Source organism: Rana temporaria, chromosome 9 (assembly GCF_905171775.1).
Source record: "Rana temporaria chromosome 9, aRanTem1.1, whole genome shotgun sequence".
Taxonomy (NCBI): domain Eukaryota; kingdom Metazoa; phylum Chordata; class Amphibia; order Anura; family Ranidae; genus Rana; species Rana temporaria.
Window position 1 is genome coordinate 128,248,902 of NC_053497.1, and position 19,218 is coordinate 128,268,119.

Genomic DNA, 19,218 nt, shown 5'->3' on the forward strand with positions numbered 1-19,218 from the left:
ATGAGACACTGTACCGTAACAGAATGCATGTCTTCTTTTTTCCCCCCCACAAATAGAGCTTTCTTTTGGTAATATTTGATTACCTCTGCATTTATTTTTATTTTTTTTGCGCTATAAGCAAAAAAAGACTGAGAATTTTGAAAAAAATAACTACATTTTTTACTTTTCAGCTATAAAACCTATCCAATAAAAAAAAATTAATTTCTTTATCAATTTCGGTCTATAGATATTCTGCTACATATTTTTGGTAAAAAAATAAATAAGCGTATATTGATTGGTTTGCGCAGAAGTTATAGCATCTACAAACTATGGGATTTTTTTTTCACTACCAGTAGTAATGGCGGTGAACAGTGACTTATAGTGGGACTGCGATATTGGGACGGACATTCTGACACTAATTGATATGTTTTGGGACCAGTGATACAAATACAGTGATTAGTGCTAAAAAATATGCACTGTCATGGTACTAATGACATTGGCAGGGAAGGGGTTAACTGCCTGCCTAGCCTGTGTTTTTTTGTACTGTGTGGGGAGGTGCTTTTACTAGGGGAAGGCATGGATCCATGCCTTCCCTACTGACAGACTGCTGTTCTGCCTCCCTAACGAATGATCGGTGGGTGCCGGCAGACATTGAGTCCGCGGTTACCTGCTGATCAGCTCCTGCTGTGGTATAATTACAGTGGGAGCGAGTCCCCTTCCCGGAAGAGCCAGGTGTGTGTATATATATATATATAATATATATGTGTGATCCGGCACACAGCTGCCACCCTGTAGCAGTAGGACTGCCATGTCGTGGACAGCAAGTGGCTATGCACAGCTGCACCAGATTTTGCACGAATTTTTTGTGATTACAGCCATTATAATACACCAATTACATTTTAAAGTTCCATTGTTAGCTATACCTTAGAACAGGCATGTCCAAAGTCCGGCCCGAGGACCACAAAAGATATGTATCATATTTATTGGCTCTGCCTCGGAGGGGGTGGGACGAGTGCCATCACAGTACATACAGTAGAATCTCCTGTTTACTCGGCGGCATCTGTAATAGAATGTCCCGTCTCCTGGGCTGCCATTGGATGATTGTTCTGTCTATCATAGGAGGCCACTGAGTAAACAGGAGTTTGTCCTGTATGTAATCTGTTGGCGCTTGGCCCGCCACCCTCTCTGTCCCTTCCAATACTGCAGATGGGCATCAATCAGGCTGCACTGATGGCATTGATCAGGCTGTACTGATGGCAATGGTGAGGCTGGCAATGGTGAGGCTGCACTGAGGCAATGGTGAGGCTGCAATGGTGAGATAATACACCCAAGCTCATCTCTTCACCACACACAGCCTCAAAGGCAAGAGCATTCTTGTTGGGCAGTGTATTGGGGCTCGGTCGATTTTAATGGTTCAAAGAATGTCGGGCAAAATGGTCGGCCCTCATGCGTGTTCAGTTCATCAAATCTGGCCCTCTTTGAAAAAAGTTTGGTCACCCCTGCCTTAGAAGTAATAGTGCTTCTCTGAGCATGTTGTACATAGGCTTCAAAAAATAATATGATTATACATGTCATTACAGCTTCTTGTTTGTGATTGAACACATGATGCCGCTGTGTATGGTCATCTCTTGGGTGTACTCGGTGGCGATGATGATCCAGCACATTGTGGCAGAGAAGGAACATCGCCTGAAGGAGGTAAGTTACTGGAAAATATGGCAAGAGTTTTACATAAACTCACATAATTTACTGTATTGTTTGTTTCTTGTGTGATGCCTATCATATAGCCAACAATTGGGATAACTGAGATTTAGTAAAATGTAGTAACCACAAAAAGCCAATCAGAACAACTTTTATTGTTCTGATGCCTGTTGGTAGAGGCGATATTTAGGCAAACCTCGTAACCTAACATTCTAGCTTAAGCATTTTTTTCACGCTTCATAGAAAATCATAGTGTATGACTGCGAGATAGTAGAGGTAATGGGTTTTTGGATAGCAAGGACAAGTTGAGCTAGAACTCAGAATTGGAGAAAGTTGGAGATTCTCATAACTATTTTTGCCAGGTTTGGTTTGACACTTTAGCACCTTCAGGGGTCATTATCAACCACACAAAGAAACTATGGGCTACTTTTAGCTATGCCATTTGTTAGTAAGAACCCATTGCTGCTCTTTGGGCTCGTTTAACAATTTACATCTTTATTTACTGTCAATGGCTGCTTAAGAGCCGGTTCACACAGGGGCCTGACAAGTCGCGGTCCGCAGTAGTCAATTAAACCATTCTAATAGGAGCGACGCAAGTCGCTCCGACTTAGAAAAAGGTTCCTGTACTACTTTGGGGGCGACTTGCATTGACTTCAATACAGAAGTCATTTTGCAAGTTGCCTCTCAGGTCGCCTTGAGATTGCCTTGCCGAGTCGCCCCCAAAGTCGTGCCGCATGTGTGTGAACCGGCTCTTACAAGTGCTGCAACTTAATTGTCTTTTCTTGTCCTCCTTCAGGTGATGAAGATGATGGGACTGAATAACGCTGTTCATTGGGTGGCTTGGTTCATTACAGGCTTTGTCCAGCTCTCTATCTCTGTGACAGCTCTGACTTGCATCTTGAAATATGGCCAGGTTCTCAAACACAGCAATGTCTTTATCATCTGGCTCTTCCTCTCCATCTACGCTGTTGCTACCATCATGTTTTGGTGAGGAATGTCAATGTCAAGTGTTGACTTTATAATAAGGAGATGTACATTAATGCTACAAGTGGTGTTACACTTTAAGTACTATCTGTACGATATCTTTTTTTTAAACAGCTGTACCTTTAACAAAACTAAAGCTCACTTGTCCACTCTGCAAAACTGATCTACCATTAAAGCCCCCTCCATACCCAAGCTGCTTACTTGGCTCAGTATCACAACCTTGGCCTGCTCCAATGTTTAACCCTGTAAGTTCTGGCTGCTCCTATATTGTGAACAGGGCCGAACTTCATGCCTCCTCAGTCTCATAAGGCAGGCGAAACCCAAAACTCCTAAGTGGAAAGGAACATAATTGGGAATGCTAGGAGGATTATCTCATTGTTGGACATGTAACAAGGGGTTCAGCTCATCAGGCCCCACCCAGGGCTGTCTTAATGAGTGGGCACACCTGGGAACTGCCCAGGGGCCCCAGCTGCATGGGGGGCTCCTGCACTTTGCCCAAAGCAGCTGGTCCTTGAGGCCCCCCTGCTCTAAAATTGGGGGCCCCATGATGGCACTGAGAGTGATGGACACACAGGGGAGGCAGGTTGGCAGCGGTGCTCCGTGCTGTGCAGAACGATACCTATTATTTCACAGCCAGCAGGGAGGGGCAGGGCTGGAGCACCAGTGATGCTCTGCCCCTGCCCCATGCAGCTTGAATGCTCGGAAACCGAAGGCTGCCGGTTAGGAGCTGGAGTGGGAGCTGCTGAGTCAGCAGCACTGAGAGCCCACCTGCAGAAGTAGCATTGTGGATTGGGTCATGGTTGGTCCAGCTGTCCAGCACTGTTTGCACTGAAAGGCTTGAAATGCCTGGAGGGATGGTCCCTCCTCCGCCTCTCCTTCTGCCTGCCTGATTGGTATAGGTGAGTCCAGTGCTGGAGGTGGACACATAGCCAAAAGTTCACATGTGCTGAATCTCCACTGGAAAAGGAATTACTACATTGATGGAATAATGGTGCTAGGGGATATCAAGGGTGTATGGGGGAAAACAATGCTGAGGGGGGATCTGGGGATGTATAGGGGGTAGCAATGCTTGGGGTATCTTGGGTGGCTATAGCGCTAGAGGTATCAGGGGTGTAGAGAGGCCACAGTGTAAGGGGGTATAAGGGATGTAGTGGGGTCACAATACCAAGGGTATCTTATGGTATATGGTAACAGTGCTGGGGGGAATATCTAGGGTGTAGAGGAGTCAGGGTGCTGGGGGGATATCTGGGATGTAGAGGGTTCAAAGTGTTGGGGGGATATCTGGGATGTTGAGGGGTCAGAGTGCTGGGGGGATATCTGGGGTGTAGAGGGTTCAGAGTGCTGGGGGGATATCTGGGGTGTAGAGGGGACATAGTGCTGGGGAGGCATCAATCTAGCAGATATATTTTATGCACAGGACAGCTTTGTTACTTTATGTATATAGTATTTTCCCTCATTGCTGTACAGAATGATTGTTCATGTAATTAATGCGGAGCTCCACCCAAAAGGGGGAAGCTCCACTTGTCTGCCTCCTACCTACTTGATGTCTGTTTACATGCACTGCCTCCATTGTAGGGGCCCCAGAGCATTACTTTGCCCAGGGGCCCATGATGCTATTAAGATATCCCCTGCCCCACCTATACCTAAAATATCACTTTTGGATAGACTGGTCATTTAAGAATGAGGTGGGATATTTGGATCTTCAGAAACTATAGGCAGAGCCTGATGGCATCGATTGTGAATGTAGTTCACGGCAAAAGCCTAACACTACAGCATACGCACGCCCCAGATTGTATCCAGACAGTGTGGTGACCTTATGTTTTTACCCTCTGTGCATCTGCTGTGCTGAAGTACATACCAGTCAGCAACTACAGATGCTTATCTGTTTCTAATGCTCCAGACATTAACAGTTCCCTAACTGCACAGATGGCCATATATTGAGATGCTACATGATCATATATAGAGATGATGTATTAAAAATGGAGTTTGATTTAATTTTGCAGTAATTTCTGGTTCCTCTGGACAATGGCTCTGAGGTAACAAGGTTGTCCTGTCCACAGCTGATCTCTCTCTGTTTAGTTGCATAATAATGTCAATAAATTCATTGGTCTGGTCTTGGGAAAACAGGAGGCAAACTAACTTGAAATAACCTATCTAATGATGCTAATGGAACACATCACAAAATATGTTTTATAGGATCTAGCCTGATGCACACAGTATAGCTTGGGTACCGCTAGTCACTCATCATAACTTTTACATTTGCAGCTTCCTGGTGTCCGTTTTGTACTCCAAAGCAAAGCTGGCCTCTGCCTGTGGTGGAATCATCTACTTCCTCAGCTACGTCCCCTATATGTATGTGGCCATCAGAGAGGAAGTGGCCCATGATAAGATTACAGCCTTCGAAAAGTGTATTGCTGTGAGTATTTTCTGTTCTGCTCATGGTTTACTTCTCTGTCCTGATATTGCACGCAGCGGAGAAATGGAAGAGAAAATAAAACATTTCAGCCTCTGTCAGCCTTTAATGCTGATTGTTTCCCCATTAGAGGGACTTCCCTGCACTGTCTGTGATGGGAAATCTCTCAAATGGTGACACAGAAAAATACACATTTTCAGAACCGTGGGGAAGGGTTACAATTCCTGGCAATGTCTTTATTTCTGGCCATGCCTTTCAGCCTTGGTGACTGCCAGACTTCTCCTTTAGCTGTACGGATGGTTACTCAGTGGGGTCACACACAAAAATGAAAATCTGAGAGAGCTATTAAAGCCCAATTGAACACTTATAATTTAATGGAATGCCTCTAGGTTGCATATTCAGTAATGCATCTCCTCTTCTTTTACTCTTTATTTAAAGTGGAGTTCCAACTACGTTAACCAATTTTTTAGAATAAATATATTTCATGAGGCAATCATATTGTGTATATACATTCACCTACTTTGTTAAAATCCGCCGCCGATCTCCCGAGTATTAGCAGAAAGACACTTTTAATCGATTGCCGACCGCCCACCGTAGTTTTACGGCGGCAGCTCAGGTCGGCTGCGCAAAATCACGTGCACCCGCGATCACTCGTGACAGAGCGGGAGCTGTGTGTTTAAACACATAGCTCCCGGTTCTTTCAGGGGGAGAAATTACTGATTTTATGTTCATACAAAAATAAAAACCGCAGAGGTGATCAAATATCACCAAAAGAAAGCTCTATTTGTGGGAAAAAAAGGACGTCAATTTTGTTTGGGAGCCACGTCGCACGACCGCGCAATTGTCGGTTAAAGCAACACAGTGCCGAATCGCAAAAAGTGGCCCGGTAATTGACCAGTAAAATGGTCCGGGCTAAAGTGGTTAAAAACTGTTCTCGGACATTCCCATTTTTCTTGTGGGCATGTGATGCCCACAAGCACTTACTTCCAGGATACTGTGATGATCTGCGACCATCATGCACTGTCCCGTCCCGCCCTATTCTCGCGTATTCTAACCGCACCGCAGCATCCTTAACCTCTTGGGTTGCCATCACAACGGGCGGAGGCAGCGGAAGTGCCCGCCCGTTGTGATGACAACGAAGAAAACAAAAACACTGTAACAAGCTACAGTACCTGCCGGCGAGAATGTGTTTCGGTTCTCGGCAAATCTCGCACTCGTTGCAATAGGAAAAACACATTTTCCTATTGCAGCGAGCGCGAGAAAGAAGCGACAATGTTCCCTCTCTATGGAGGGGACGTTGTCAGGGACAGGGCTGTGTCTGGTATAAATCATGAAGGTGAACTCCACACCCAATTTTTTATATAAAACAGACATGGGTTCCCCTCCATGAGCATGCTGGGCCCTTGGGTCGGGTATAGATTTTAAGGGGAACCCCCTACCCAAAAAAACGGCGTGGGGGGTCCCCCCAAAATCCATACCAGACCCTTATCCGAGCATGCAGCCCGGCCGGTCAGGAAAGGGGGTGGGGATGAGCGAGCACCCCCCCTTCCTGAACCGTACCAGGCCACATGCCCTCAACATGGGGGGTGGGTGCTTTGCACCTTGCCCCCATGCTGATGAGGACAAGGGCCCCTTCCCGACAGCCCTGGCCGTTGGTTGTCGGGGGCTGCGGGCGGGGGGCTAATCAGAATCTGGGAGCCCCCTTTAACAAGGGTGCTCATGGAGGGAAACCCATGCCAGTTTTTTATTAAAAATTTGGCATGGAGTTCCCCTTCATGATTTATACTAGACACATATCTGATCCCCATTAATTGAAAGTCGGACGCATGTCAGCTTCAAGTCTCAGGGCAAAATAGGACGAGTGTCGTGTCGCACCAGTGTGAAAACGGTCTCAATGTTGGCAATGCTGGTTGCTCATTGGGAAAGGAAAAAACGAGTTTACCCTTTCCCGATGAGCGAGCCAGCGCAACAGCGCTCACAGGTGTCAATCTTGCCGATAACAGAGGCGAGATTGACACAATATCGCGGTCACCTGTATTGCGTCACTTCCGGTTTGGAAGTCCCACGATTCTAGCCCTTGGGGAAGAGCACTGACTCCTGGGAAATGATGACACACAGTAGTAGCGAGCGGAGGCACCGACGGAAATGACGACAGGAACCGAGGTGATGAAGAAAGCAGATTTCGTGGGACCACATAGCAACAGCTATTTAAAGGTGAGTAAAAGAAAAAAAATATCCAAATGTTTTTTTTATTATTATTTATTATATGCACATTAATGGCAGATTTTTTTTTATTTTTTATGGGAACTCCACTTTATCTTTAATTTGTAAATCCTGCGGCAAGGGTTAAAATGCCCTGTACTGCAGTAAGCTGGACAACAGGGTCTATCATGCCTGTCTCTCCCGACTCTGACACTCTCCCCTTTTCTAAACCGTGCATCAATCAACAGATTGCTTGCTACAACTGCCAATTAATGTAACATTTTTGGGGGGGAAAGTGGTATGTCTGACCACAGAAGAACCAGGCTGTTACTTTATATGAAAGAGCCGTGGTCCGACTCTCCAGAATACTGCACCACTTACGAATAAAAGAAGATGATACTTTTACTGCATATGCAATCTGGGTCCATTAGGAATAATACATTTTTAGAGTTCATTTGGACTTTTATCAGAAATTAGTTAGGCTTTGCAGCATGCCCTTGACCAGCTTTTTCAGGTTATATATTAAAAATCTCTGAAGACAGGAAAGGACTTTGCACTAGATACCCAGTGATACACAGAAGAACATACAGCTGAATTTAGCTGTACCAAGTACCATGCTAACCAAGTCACTGGTACTTTTTCCCTAAAAACACTTCATCCAGCTTCAGTGGTGGCTGGTGCTCAAAATTTTTGTGGGATGAAAAAAAAAACATCACTTGCAGCCACTGTGCCCATCAAACGCAGCCACTGTACCCATATATTGCCGCCACTGTGCCATCAAACGCAGCTACTATAACCATCAATTGCCGCCAGTGTGCCCCATCAATTGCCACCAGTGTGCCCCATCAATTGCCACCAGTGTGCCCCATCAATTGCCACCAGTGTGCCCCATCAATTGCCACCGGTGTGCCCTATCAATTGCCGCCAGTGTGCCCCATCAATTGCCGCCAGTGTGCCCCATCAATTGGAGCCAGTGTGCCCCATCAATTGGAGCCAGTGTGCCCCATCAATTGGAGCCAGTGTGCCCCATCAATTGGAGCCAGTGTGCCCCATCAATTGGAGCCAGTGTGCCCCATCAATTGGAGCCAGTGTGCCCCATCAATTGCCACCAGTGTGCCCCATCAATTGCCCAACAGTGTGCCCCATCAATTGCCACCAGTGTGCCCCATCAATTCCCGCACTGTGCCCCATCAATTCCAGAGAGTGTGCCCCCCACGCCCGTCACTTGCCTGTCTCGGGTCACAGCGCTGTCCTCCACGCTCTGAGTCCTCAATGTCTTCTCCCGTCCTCTTCTCTGCTATGATTTGACGCCTGATAGGCATCCAATCACAGCGCCTGTTGCTTCAGGCAATCAGGTGACGGGTAACCAGACCCGGTGCACCTGATTGGCTGAGAGGCGGGTCAGTGTTTGTGAAGTGATTTATTCACTTCTCTAACACAACACTGTGTAAACAGCGAACGCAGAGCATTGCGCCCACTGTTTACCAATTTGGAAGCCTATTAGAGCCCACGGCTCTAATCAGGCACTTCCAAAAACACCCCCGCCGCTGTAATTTAGATGCCCGGCGTCCAACAAAGGGCCGGACACCAGAATAGGGGGTGGCAGTGGCGACAATAGATAGATTCATGCATTGCAAGAATCTATCTATTAGTGATAGAGCGGTGCAGGAGAGAGGGGGCGGCGCCCCTGTGCCCTCTATGGATGCACCGCCACTATCCAGCTTACAGGTGATGCTTGGCAATGGCTGTGATGATGTTGATAAATGGACTGAAATGAGGGCACTATGGTTGTTTTATATACTCATTCTGCTAAAGCCTTTAATTGTGCATTTTCCTACACAGTCTCTCATGTCTACAACAGCTTTTGGTCTCGGCTCCAAGTACTTTGCGCTCTATGAGGTGGCAGGGGTTGGCATACAATGGAAAACCCTCAGTCAGTCCCCGGTGGAAGGAGATGACTTCAACCTTATGTTGTCTATGATGATGCTTGTTATAGACGCAGTGGTGTATGGTGTTCTGACGTGGTACATTGAAGCTGTTCATCCAGGTAAACCTTGGGTTTGTTGTCAAGTTTTTTTGGGGGGGAGGGTTTGTGTCGTTTTATGAGTCAGAAGTAGAAAGTAGACCTAACTAAAACTGGTTTGTAATATGTTAATAGAAGTAAAAAACTTGACATGCCAACCTCTTAAAAGCATGTTTCTGCTCTGATCTATGGTAGCTTCATCACTGGGACATGACATGACTATTAATAAATATAAAAAAACATAAACATAAAACATAAATAGCATAAAAAAGCAATATTACCTGAAAGTTGTCCTGTTACTTCTTAAGCTAGCCAGCCATTTTACAATTTGAATGTACAATCTCCTGTAGATTTAAAGAGGTTGTAATCTTAAAAAACAAAACAAAAAAAAAAACCTGCAAGACAAAGGCATATGCATTGCATACTAGTTCATTATGAAATACTTACCTTAGAACGATGCCCTGAATCGGTGTCGGCCCTCCGAGTACAGTGCGGACATCTTCCACCGGAGTTACTTCTGGGTTTTTCGGCGCTGTGATTGGCCGGAGCCACAATGACGTCACTCCCGCATATGCGCGCAGAAGCACAACTCCTGAAGAAACGGTACCAGTGGCCTGTTTCTTCTGTGCGCATGCGCCGATGATGTCAGCAGCAGCGCATATACTGAATATCTCCTAAACTGTGCAAGTTTAGGAGATATTCAGGGTACCTACAGGTAAGCGGTGTAACAGGGTTTACAATCACTTTAAGGCTATACTTCAGACAATAGCATCAAGTTTTAGAGCTGAACTTTAAGATGACAAAAAAAACACAAATATTCTTTTGTATTAAAGAAAATAAATATAAATAGCTTAAAAAGATTCCTTGTATTATAGGGATGTATGGGCTTCCTCGGCCCTGGTACTTCCCATTGCAGAGGTCTTACTGGCTTGGGAGTGGGCGAATAGAAACATGGGAGTGGACGTGGCCTTGGTCCCGGCCTACTCGTCTTAGCATCATGGAAGAAGACCAAGCCTGTGCTATGGAGAGTCGCCGTCATGGTAAGAGAGTGGTTATCTTCCATTATACTGATATTTAAAGAATAACGGTACACTAATGGTATTCAGGTATAATGTCTTGTAGTGCAAGAGGAATTCAAAGACCGTTGGGTTATTATACTGTCACCTACCTCCCAGCATTCCTTAGTTTCATGCTAGTTTCCAGGGAGGACGGACGCTTCATTTGTGCTCAGTAGCTAGCTAGATTCTATTTTTTCTTAAAAAAAAAAAAAACATTATTAAACCGAAAAAATTAATATTTTAGTGCTTACCTATCCATAGATGTGGTGGCTGTGTTGGTTTTTTTTTGGGGCTTTTTTTAACCTGTCTTTACCTGGTGATCTTGCCAGTAACACACCTCCTATATTAGCGTGCCTCCACTTTGGATGAAGGAGCACAAGTGGCACCTTCGGGCAGAAACATTGCCAGTCTGGGAGGAGGGGAGTGTTATATTTACTAGCAAATTTAAATACACTAATAAATTAAAGCTTACACTGCCGTTAACAAACAGTTACAGCAAAAAAAAAATATATTTTTGTGATAAATGTTTTAAATGCATAAATACTTCCTGAACAGTGTCAACCGTAAGGCTCCAAGTACACGGGACGTTTTTACAACTGCTCCTAAATTATTAAACTTGACAGATGGTAACCCACATTTAAAACTTCAGTTTTGCCGCGTTTAGGGGCGTTTTGCCACGCTTGCGTTTTAGAAGCGTTCAAAAAAAAAAAGCCACGTTTAGTCGCGTTTTGCATCTGAAACTTAGAAAACTTCTGCGTCTGAACCCATTCTTTTTGCTTTCAAAGAAAGGCTGTTAAACGCAACAGCCTAAAAATAGCAATAAACAAGACTGTGCACATGGTCACATAGGATAACATTGAATGAGTTCAGGAGCAGTTGAAAAAAGCGTCCAACTGCCTCTGAGCCCTGGTTCACACTGGGTACGATTTGGAACGATTTGAGATGCGATTTGACATGTCAAATCGCATCTCAAATCGGCGGCAATTGTCGGCAATGGCACTGTCCTAATCAGTGCGACGTCGCATCTGCGATTTCAAAAAGTAGTTCCTGTACTACTTTTTGCGATTTCGGGCCGCGATTTACATTAAATTGCGGCCGAAATCGCGGCAAAATCGCTGCAAAATGCGATTTTGAATTCGCAGCAGTGTGAACCTAGGCTGAACGTAAGTTTAGCAGAGTCTCATGTACATGGGGCCTAAATGGTTTGTCTCAACACTGTAACTGCTGCATTTACAGGAGAGTGTGTTCTGTTGAAAAACAACTGTCTGGATCGCCAGGTAGAAATAAAATAAAACAGTTTAAAAATAAAAGATAATGCATCTATTACATCCAAGAATTGGTAAGCTGCAATATAATACATGTTTGCTTTTGGATTTAATATTGCTTTCAGTCAAGATTCTTGTTACAGTGCTGCTTGTAATGGTTCCTATAGGCAGCTATCTGGATTAGTGTTTTCTCAGCACTGGCTTTGGAGGCTGTACCGAGACCCACCTGGACTGGAAAATTGTGGGGCCAACTTCAGATGTGACCTTCGGGCACTGGGCTTTGCATTGTGGCACTTCCAGATCTGAATGTACTGAGTTAGCCACAGAGCATTCTCCTGGTCCAGAGCTGTGACACAACCCTAGTTGTGACCCTGCATCTGAAGACACACTCTGTGAGTAGGTCTTGTTAGTATGACCCTTTTGGCGTCATATAAAATCCCCACTATTAGTATACCATGAAAGAGGTTAATACTGAGGCACTGAGCACTGACATCAGGGACCGAGCGCCGGTTGAAGTTTTGCACACATGCACGTGATCCCTTAATTGTAGAGCATTTAAAGCTTATGCCCCCAGCTTTAAAATACTGCATGAACAGGTTTAATTTATAAAGCCATGCCCTGGTTGGCTCCCAGTCCGCCTGCAACCCATGGACTTCCAAGTCCCCCACACCCCATTTGTTCAGTTCCACCCCAGTCACACAAAACACAACATCTGTTTTTGTAGCGAAGTTGGGACAATCCTTAGACTAACCCAGGGCCAACCCACCCTATAGGCTCACTATGCAAGCCGCTTAGGGCCCCGCAAAGCTGCGAAGGGGCCCCCAAATTACTAGAGGCCCGCCTGATGAGAAGTCATTTTCGGCCCCTCACCCCACTTCTCAACTTGCTGGCTGCATGGGAGAAGAGGTAAGAAGTCAGCACCCCCCGCTTCTCACTTGTATGTAAGATGTAATTTTTTCCTACAGCAGAACACCCCCTTCCCCCCCGTTTCTCAACTTTAATCTTTAATGTGACATGTCACTGTCGACAGCCCCCCTCCTCACTTCTCAATTTTAATGATGTGACATGTCATTTTTGGCAGCCCCCCACCCGCTTCTCAACTTTAATTTGACATGTCATTTTGCTTAGGGCCCCTGGTGAGACTTCTGGCTTCTCAATGAATCATCATTGAGAAGTCTCACCATAGCAAGAAAGGTAGAAAGTATCTTGTCCTAAATAGCATTCACGTTACAGCCTTGCCAGCCATTTACATGCCAGTTGTAGACAATTGGCAAACGGAGTACCTCAGCCAGCAGCGCCTGCATCTGGGGTAATGGTCCCTATATCAACCTAATCAGAATCCTGGCAGACGCTCAGAGTGCTCTCCCAAATTGTCCTCACCTCTTTTTCCCCCAAGGACTGGTTTACCCCCTACTTCACTGCCCCTGGCTTTAATGCCATGGCTGTTGAAGCCCAGGTCCTAAGGGACAGAAGCATCTCTGAATCATTAATCCCCACAAGGCTTAAGGCTAAGAAGTCTACTTCCAAAAAGGTTTATTAAAACACATGGAAGGCATTCTTCACTTTGTGTGAGGATAGCAAGTTCAACCTTGGGAATTTTTCAGTGGGATGAATCCTGATTTTTTTTAACAAATGGGGCTAGACCAGCATTTAGCCTCGATACCATTGAGTCCTGTTGCCTGTGATCTTGTTCCATAGACCACTAGCTTCCTACTCTCTGATTAAGTACAGGGTGTCTCCCATGGGGTTCCCCTGTGACTTTATTGGACTTGAATTTAGTTCTTTGAAAAACTCCGGAGACTGCTGTTTAAACCGATCAGGTATATTCCTTTATTTCCACGCTCCATTCTCTGGAAGAAGTTCTTACTGTAGGTGACTGACTCACTCATTCCACCATTTCTTGGTGGCACAGACAGATTATTCTTCAGGTGTAGGGTCCTTAAGGATTGGGTTTCACCCTTTATGGAGCACTCTGCAAGATTTGTAAGTGCTTCTTAAACTAGTTGGCATCGAGCTATCGAATAGCAAGACTGCCACCTGGTCTTCAAATATTCAGTATTTTACCAGGTGGATGTTTAGACTTCATCTGATGCCAGCTTTGGCAGTAAGGTTCTTCAGGTGGCTTTTTTGATCTGTAGGCAGTCCCCAGTTCTGTTGTTTTTTGTGGGCCTGTTATTGTTTTCCTTGCTGTTGCCTACCTCTCAGTTGGATTGCTTTAGGACCTCCCAGTAGTCTGTATTCCTGTGTCCTTTAATGAACAAAAAAGAAAATATAATATCTCTTCTGTTCATGGACGGACACAGCAGTATCTTGACCTTAGGGTATTAACCTCCTAGACTAGGCAGAAAAACAGCATGTTAAATGTTAAAACACATCACACAGTACAGTACCTCCCAGGGGCCGGTCCCCCTGGGTACTTGCCCTTCTCTTTGCATCTTGCAGCTCAGTTTTTTTCTGCCTAGCACAGTAGAATGACATGGCTCCCTGTGGGCCCATGTGGCCTGGGGATTTTTTTTTCTTTCTTTTGCTTTTTTCTGCATTTTTTGATTCTGAGATCTACAATCAACTGCCGACTGGGTGACACGCTGGATCCTCGATCCTTGTAGTCCCCCCAGTTCAGCCATCGAGCGTGTTTCGGCCTTTTAGCTATGCACTAGGCCCTCCACAAAATGCCCCGTTGCTCCAGAGGTGGCCGGTGAGCTATACGCTCCAGGGCACACATATGATCGGGCTCTATGTCCATGTGCCGGGCTGACAGCCATGCCGTAACTACGCGGACGTTAGTTCTGTCTGGGATGCCTTCAGCCGGTCGTCGCAGGATGGGTAAGTAGCAGTCACCTTGCTCCGGCAGGGTGGTATGGCTGGGAATTCCTGGGGAGGTCGATAGAGGGTCCACCCTGCTTTTCCTCTCTCCCTTCCTCCACTCCTTCCCTATGCTCTGGGTAACTGGGACGGCTGCGAACTGGGGGTCCACCTGGGGGGGGGCTCTATCCTGGGGCTGGGGGCTGTGTGGCAGGTCCATTCTCTGGGGGGTGCTCTTGGTGCCATGTGTGTGGGGGGGACTGCCTTTGGCGTCCCGGGTATTTGCTGCCATGCTTGCTATCTGTGTATGTTTTCTTACTGTACTCGCAGCCGCCATTTTGGTGGCGCCCAGTGCTTTTAACTGGTGTCGGCCATTTTCTTGTAGCCCGCGTGCTCTACTTACAGAGCGGTGGGTCGGTGGGCATTTTGAGTAGTGTATTTTTCCTCTAGTGGCTAGAATACGGCGCAAACGGCTCCAGCACACTTCCTGAGGGACGGCACGGGGAGAGCACACTAGGAGATGGACGGCAGATGTACGGTACCTGGTCGGGGTGGTGAATCCTCTGGGAAGTCCCCTGTCTCTCTGCGGCAGCCAGGAGGGTGGTCTGTGTGTCTTGCCTTACATCCCTAAGGGTGGCAAGGGGGGGGGGGGTCAGCATGGCGTCAGAACCAGACGCATCTCCCCAGACATGCCTGAATTGACTATTAGTGCCCCTGCACCTGCGGTTTCTGTGGACGCTATGGCGGCGGTCCTGTAGGCATTTGTTGCCAGGGTGGAAGCGGCGTGTGGACACAAAAGGGAATAAAAAGATGCCTCTGACGCGGAATTGGGCCCAGCTATTGCTCCTGGCCCTGGTTCCGATTGGTCAGAGGATGCAGGCCTAGAACACACAGACAGTGAGGATGACTCTGCATCAGGGTCGGCGCATGATAGGGTGCTGGTAGGAGCTCTTTTTACCGCGGTGCAGGATACTCCAAAAATGGAGGATTCGGCGGAGACATCAGAGATGTCGGTCCCTTTTGGGTTTCCGTAAGCCAGCCCGCACTGCTCTAGTGTTTTTCCTTGTGTTCCTTATCTGGAAAAGCTTTTGTACAAGGAATGGGATTGGTGGCAAAAGTTTTTTTTCTGCCCCAAAATGTTGAGCGGTCCGTTATCCGTTTGAGGAGACTTTCCTGAAAAAATTGACTTTTCCCCTGTCAGTGGACCCCCCTGTGTCCAGACTGAACAAGGCGACCTGTGGAAGGGGCTCCTGCCTTCAAGGACTCTGCAGATAGGAGGGCTGAGGCTGTGGCCCGCTCCATGTTCACGGTGGTGGGGTTGGCGGTGCAACCGGTCGTGGCCGGGGCTCTAGTGTCTCAGACACTTACTGAATGGGCTAAGATGTTGCGTCAGGGGTTGGAGAAGCATCAGGCTCCTCCGCACTGTGTGGCGCTGGCCGACCAGTTGGTACAGGGCCCTAAATTTGTCTGCGAGTCAGCCCTGGATACGCTTCCATTGCTCTCCAAAGCCTCGGTCTATGCAGTGGTGTTGCACTGCCTAATCTGGCTGAAGTGTTGGTCCGTGGACCAGTCTTCTAAGAAGGCTTTGGTGGACTTGCCCTTTAAGGGTGAAAGGCTTTTTGGGGCCTCTCTGGATGACATTATTAAAGATGCCACGAGAGGTAAGAGCACTCTGCTCCCACAAACAATCCAGTAAGGGTAAGGAGCCTCGCCGTAGGCAGGGGCCCTCTTTTACCGCCCATAAGCGTTTTTTCGTCCACCCGGTGCTGCAGGTAAACGCTCCCAGGCCGCTAAGACGCCTACTGAAGGGCAGAAGCGCCCCTGGTTCCCCAAGCCCAACAAGCCTACGGAAAAATCTGCGTCCACATGAATGTCTGCCCCCGCCTGTCTCTCGGGTGGGGGGCCGACTTCGTGAATTCGCGGCTCGGTGGACGTCTCTTCTTTCCGACCCGTGGGTTTGCGAGGTAGTTTCCTCGATGTCCAAGATAGTTTCTCTCTTGCCCACCGAACAGATGTTTTCCCTCCAACCTCCAGCTTCCTTCGGGTCGTCGGGAGGCCCTGTTTGGGGCTGTTCAGGATCTGCTGGTGAGGGGGGGTGATCGTGCCGGTTCCATTGCAGGAACGGTTTTAGGGGTTTTACTCCAAACTGTTTGTGGTCCCCAAAAAGGAAGGGGTTTGTCTAATCCTGGATCTCAAGGCCCTCAACGGCTTTGTCAGAGTACAAAGGTTCAGGATGGAGTCGGTTCGCTCCATCCGGGGGATTTCCTGGTGTCCTTGGATATCATGCATGCTTGCATATCCCCATATGCTCCAAGCATCAGAGATTTCTGCGCTTTGCGGTCGGGGAAGACCGCTTTTAATTTGTGGCCCTCCCCTTCGGCCTGGCTTCGGCGCCGAGGGTTTTCACCAAGGTGATCGCCCCGATTCTGGCCCTGCTGAGGCAGCATGGAATCGCTATTGTAGGCTACCTGGACGATCTTCTTCTGAGAGTCTCTTCAAGCTCAGAATTATAGGAAGAAATGTCTATCACCTGCCAGACCCTCCGGGAATTCGGTTGGGTGCTAAATGTTCAGAAGTTGGTGTTGGTAACGTCTCAACGTTTGGAATACCTGGGGTTTTTCTTCCCATGGAGAAACTAAGAATGCTGCGGGCTATGGTGCAGCGGTTGACAATCCAAAAGTGGTCGTCGCTCCGCTTTTGCATGCGAATCCTGGGGCTCATGGTGGCCTTCTTCGAGGCGATTCCGTTTGCTCAATTTCACACTCGAGTGTTACAAAGAGAAATTCTGTTGCGTTGTACATTCCGGGCATGCAGAACTGGCAGGCGGACTACCTAAGTCGCCAAACGCTGGACCACGGAGAGTGGTCGCTACACCCAGACGTGTTTCAGAGTCTGTGTCTAAGATGAGGCACGCCAGACGTGGATCTCCTGGCATCGCGGCTCAACCTGAAGGTGTTGAGGTTTGTGGTCAGGTCAAAGGACCCGTGGGCACCGTGGGGTCAGTATCGGCTAATCTATGCCTTTCCTCCTCTGCAGCTTCTTCCCTGTCTGCTCCGCAGGGTGGAGGCCAAGGGGATCCTGACGATCCTAATTGCTCCAGATTGGCCTCGTCGTCTCTGGTACGCCGATCTGGTGCGTCTGGTGGCAGATAAGCCTTGGCGCCTGCCACTGCGAGAGGACCTTCTGTCGCAAGGTCCCATTTTTCATCCTGCTTTACAGTCGTTGGCTATAACGGCATGGCTATTGAAAGCCAGGTGCTAAGGGACCGAGGTCTGTCGGACTCTGTGATCTCTACCATGCTGCGGGCGCGGAAGTCTACTTCCCGGAAGATTTACCATCGTACGTAGAAGGCTTACATCTCTATGTGTGAGGAGATGAAGTGGCATCCTCGTGCATATGTGATTTCCAGGATTCTGCTGTTTATACAGCATGGGGTGGACCAGACACTTGCCTTAAGTACGATTAAGGGGCAGATTTCGGCCTTGGCCCGTTTCTAGTGCGTACGTTTGTGCAGAGGGTTTGGCATGTGGCCCCTCCTGTGCGTCCTCCACTGCCTCCGTGGGACTTGAATTTAGTTCTCTTGGTGCTTCAGAAGCCCCCGTTTGAGAACATTAGGGAGATTTCCTTATTGACTGTTTCCCAGAAGGTGTTTTTTTTTTTGGTGGCGATTACATCGGTCAGACGGGTTTTTGAATTAGCGGCCTTGTCTTGCAAGGCTCCCTATTTGGTCATCCACAAGGATAAGGTGGTGCTGCGTCCGCAGCTGTCGTTCCTTCCTAAGGTTGTTTTCGGCTTTTCATCTTAATGAGGACATTGTTCCTTGTGTCCTCGGCCGGCAAATCCCAAAGAGGCTGCGTTGCATTCCTTGGATGTCGTCCGAACCCTACGGGTGTACCTGTCTGCTACGGCTCCATCCTGAAGGTCAGATTCACTGTTCGTGTCGGTGACTGGTCCTAAGAAGGGTCTGGCGGTCTAGTCGGCCACCATTTCTAGGTGGATCAGGCAGGTCGTGCTTCAGGTCTATGCTCTAAAGGGGCGGGCGCCTCCCTTCCCGGTTACGGCACAATCGACCAGGGCAATTGGTGCCTCTTGGGCTTTCCGCCATCAAGCGTCCGTTTCACAGGTGTGTAGGGCGGCGACTTGGTCGTCAGTTCACACTTTCTCAAAGTTTTACAAGGTTGATGTGAGTGCATCTTCCGATGCCTCCTTCGGCCGCAAGGTTTTGCAGGCAGCTGTTTAAGGTTGCACCTCCTCCATTGTGGAGCTCTGTTTTGTTTGGGGTGAAGTTTGTTTGCTATGTTTTTCCCGCCCCTCGTTTTTTTTACACTGCTTGGCGACGTCCCTAAGGTCAAGATGCTGCTGTGTCCGTCCATGAACGGAAGAGAAAATAGGATTTTTGTACTCACCATAAAATCCATTTCTCTGAGTTCATGGACGGGCACAGCACCCACCCGTACTGCTTTTCTACAAACTGGGCTGCAAGATGCAGGGAGAAGGGGGAAGTACCCAGCGGGACCGCCCCCTGGGAGGTACTGTACTGTGTGATGTGTTTTAACACTTAACATGCTGTTTTTCTGTCTAGTCAATCTCCTAGAAAGGAGGATAATACCCTAAGGTCAAGATGCTGCTGTGTCCGTCCATGAACTCAGAGAAATGGATTTTACGGTGAGTACAAAAATCCTATTTTTTTTACTTATTGTAAAATTTATTTCATGGAGTTCATTGAATGACACAGGTTGTGCGCTTTTAAAACTAAGTTCATGCCCTTGGTACTTCCACAAAACTCAGGCATGC

The 19,218-nt window shown here is 47.5% G+C and overlaps 1 protein-coding gene across 5 annotated transcripts in view; it reads left to right on the forward strand.

The window, feature by feature from the left end:
* Window positions 1-19,218, forward strand: part of ABCA2 (ATP binding cassette subfamily A member 2) — a 264,957-nt gene that overhangs the window by 171,361 nt on the left and 74,378 nt on the right. For all 5 annotated transcript variants that reach the window (XM_040324468.1, XM_040324469.1, XM_040324471.1 and 2 more), the window contains 5 exons: window positions 1,560-1,674; window positions 2,474-2,664; window positions 4,927-5,077; window positions 9,119-9,323; window positions 10,175-10,339. In XM_040324468.1, the coding sequence (XP_040180402.1) occupies window positions 1,560-1,674; window positions 2,474-2,664; window positions 4,927-5,077; window positions 9,119-9,323; window positions 10,175-10,339 (827 nt within the window). The remainder of the gene's footprint in view (window positions 1-1,559; window positions 1,675-2,473; window positions 2,665-4,926; window positions 5,078-9,118; window positions 9,324-10,174; window positions 10,340-19,218) is intronic.